The 2,880-nt window shown below is 34.7% G+C and overlaps 1 protein-coding gene across 1 annotated transcript; it reads left to right on the top strand.

Moving 5' to 3' along the window:
• The first annotated feature begins 1,906 nt into the window (after positions 1–1,906).
• Positions 1,907–2,461, top strand: LOC133520324 (uncharacterized). Its single transcript, XM_061854697.1, has 2 exons — positions 1,907–2,109; positions 2,182–2,461. The coding sequence occupies exons 1-2, from the start codon at positions 1,907–1,909 to the stop codon at positions 2,459–2,461; spliced, it is 483 nt and encodes a 160-aa protein (XP_061710681.1).
• Positions 2,462–2,880: the final 419 nt, after the last annotated feature.

Here is a 2,880-nt window from a genome sequence, read left to right as displayed (position 1 = left end):
ATTTATCAAAGTGCAGTAATTTTAAAATGATTTGTTCATTAAAGTATTAAAAATCAACGGGACTGTCTCTTTTTTTTACTTTTTCGTTCTAAAACTGCCAATATAGTCAACGGCATTACACAGTTCGCCAACATAATGAAACTATTTTGCAGAATTTAAATATTAAATAACAATTCAATGAGTAAAATTAGCAATTTTAGTCTTCTACCTATTTATATAAATAAAACTATCTACGTTATTTTGGAGTTGCAGCCTACTATTTGACTAATTGAAATTGAAAACATTTTCAAGCGTCTATACGCTACAATGTTCGTTCACCATGTGGACGGTAAACGTCTGTTATCAATGTTATCCTCTGTAAGACATTGAAATTTATTATTATTATGAATAACGTTTTATAGCTACTCACAGTACCTTGAGCCTTCATAAAACACAAATTTAATACAGTAAACATTCTACAAGAGTCTTGAGTAATTCTACCAACACGAACTTAATTCCACGATATATGGACTAAATCCTGAAACACACAGGCCAATTCAAACGTACACAACATATTATTTAGTTATCATGCGTCTCGCCCGCGCCAATACATGTGCAGACATGTACGAGCGAAATGCAGGATAACTAAATAACATGATTCAAATATCATTTGATGTCAGTGTATTTTCGAATTGGACTGGGAGTTGTTTGTTCCAGGTGCTGTATAAAGGTATTTGTTTTTCAAATTCGTGTTCAGGATTGAGATGGAAGAACTCTTCCAATGCTGAACTAAAAGGTTTATGGAGATACCAGTTGAACAGGGTCTGTATGGATTCGACCTTTACGTATATATAAATTTTATGAAAAGTAGCTGTAAAAAAGCTCGGTTGTTGACGGCCTGATTTTAAAAAGATACCCTTCTAAATTCCAATAATGGCAAAGTGAAATGGAATTTTGAACTATAATGGAATGAAAGAATGTTCCAAATTCAAAACTGCAAAAATGACTCTGTACTTATTAAATGATATGACGGGTATGTCTAGTAATTCAGCTTGTTACTATGGCTGGTATTTATTTATATTCGCCTTTAGTTAAGAAACTTTTGGGCAAAGACCTCTTCTTTTATCCTTTGGTCTTGAATCGAAGACATCGACGTGATCTCACCATCGCAGTTGAGGCTTAAAATAACCCCGGGTTTGATTTTGTGGGCCTCAATTGACTGATATGACTTGTGTTATTTATATATGTTAAGTTCTTGTTGTGTAGGTCCATGAGCATTAAAATATCTTTTCGACACAAAAGAAGAAATTTAATTGCGTCTAAAATTCCCTACGAGTTACATTTTCCTGCATATCATTATAGATGAAAAAGGCAGATGAAATAAGCGCAAAATAATATATACAAAATAAAATGGTAATCCGGATTAGCACATTTCTGCTCCTTTTTAACCCGAAACAAACAGGATTAATGGAACGGGATTAAAAAATGTACGAAAAACATGTGAAAGATTTTCAATTAGGTTAGCAAGTGACGTCCGAAAAGGTTTTTCTTTAGATTTAAAGTGAAGCTGGATACATTTGTGTGAAAGTGTATATGTAAAGATGGGTATAACTAAATTTTGGAAAGAAAGGGCTACACCTAGGTAGAAGAATTAAATCTTGCTATAAATAAAGCTTGAAATTCACAAGTAACGGTAAAATTTGAGACACTGAGTCTTCTTTATTATTTATTTAAAAAAAATGATTTCAAATAGGCACACTTACTGTTCAAAAATGTATGTATGTATGAACTCTTTATTGTACAAAATATAAATATGGCACAGGATTAGCAGTACAAAGGCGAACTTATGATGCGGGCGGGGATGATATGGTGCTGCTGGCTCCCTCAATCAGAGCGCTCAGGAAGCTCCTAAAAATATGTGAGCATTATGCGGAGAGACATGGGCTCAGGTATAACACTACAAAAAGTGAACTACTCATCTCCTAGGGTTGAGCTAAATGGTGCCGCCCTGAGGAGAGTAGAGCGGTTTAAGTACCTGGGTCAATGGCTCACCGAAAGCCTTAATGACGATCCTGATTTGGAACGAGAGCGCAGGGCGTTGACGGTCAGATGCAATATGCTGGTGCGCAGGTTTGCAAAGTGTAGCAGTGACGTAAAGGTTACACTTTTTAAAGCTTATTGTCAGTCTCTTTATGCTTGCAGCCTGTGGACCAGCTTCTCGCAGCGATCGTACAATGCGTTTAGGATACTGATGGGTCTGCCTCGGTACTGCAGTGCGTCGGGGATGTTCGCCGATGCCCGTACGGATGACTTTTACGCTATTATGCGTAAAAGAGCGGCATCCCTATTGCATAGGTTGCAGGGTAGCACCAACAGTCTCCTAAACGTATTTGTCGTCAGAGTAGACTGCCCACTGATGAGGCGTTGGAACCAACTGCATGAACCCAACGGCCCAACGCATCATCGAAATAGATTATGTTAATCTTGATTTTAATTCCACATAAAAACAAGACAAATTACATAATATAACAAAAACAAAGAAGATACATACTAAAATATATATAAACATAAAACTAATTAAAAACTAATATGTTAATTCATTTTAGGTATTTATTGTTTTGTTTATATTGTACTAACTTAGATATATAGGTAGGTAAATAATAATTGTTGTATGTACTAACACTATATGAGTTTTTAGCTCGAAATAAAATGATTTCAATTTCAATTCAATTTCAATTATCCCTTTAAGGGATTTCTTCCAGTTAACCTTTGAGTAGATGAGAGTTGATGAAGAATGGTAGACAAATATAGCACTGAGTACAAAAGACTAGAGGAAAGTCAATAAAATTATAAAAGATGCGAAAATAAATAAAATTAAATAAAAAATAGAAGTAATAGTAT

Source organism: Cydia pomonella, chromosome 8 (assembly GCF_033807575.1).
Source record: "Cydia pomonella isolate Wapato2018A chromosome 8, ilCydPomo1, whole genome shotgun sequence".
NCBI lineage: Eukaryota > Metazoa > Arthropoda > Insecta > Lepidoptera > Tortricidae > Cydia > Cydia pomonella.
The sequence above is the reverse complement of the archived record's forward strand: the minus strand, read 5'-3'. Positions and strand labels throughout refer to the sequence as shown.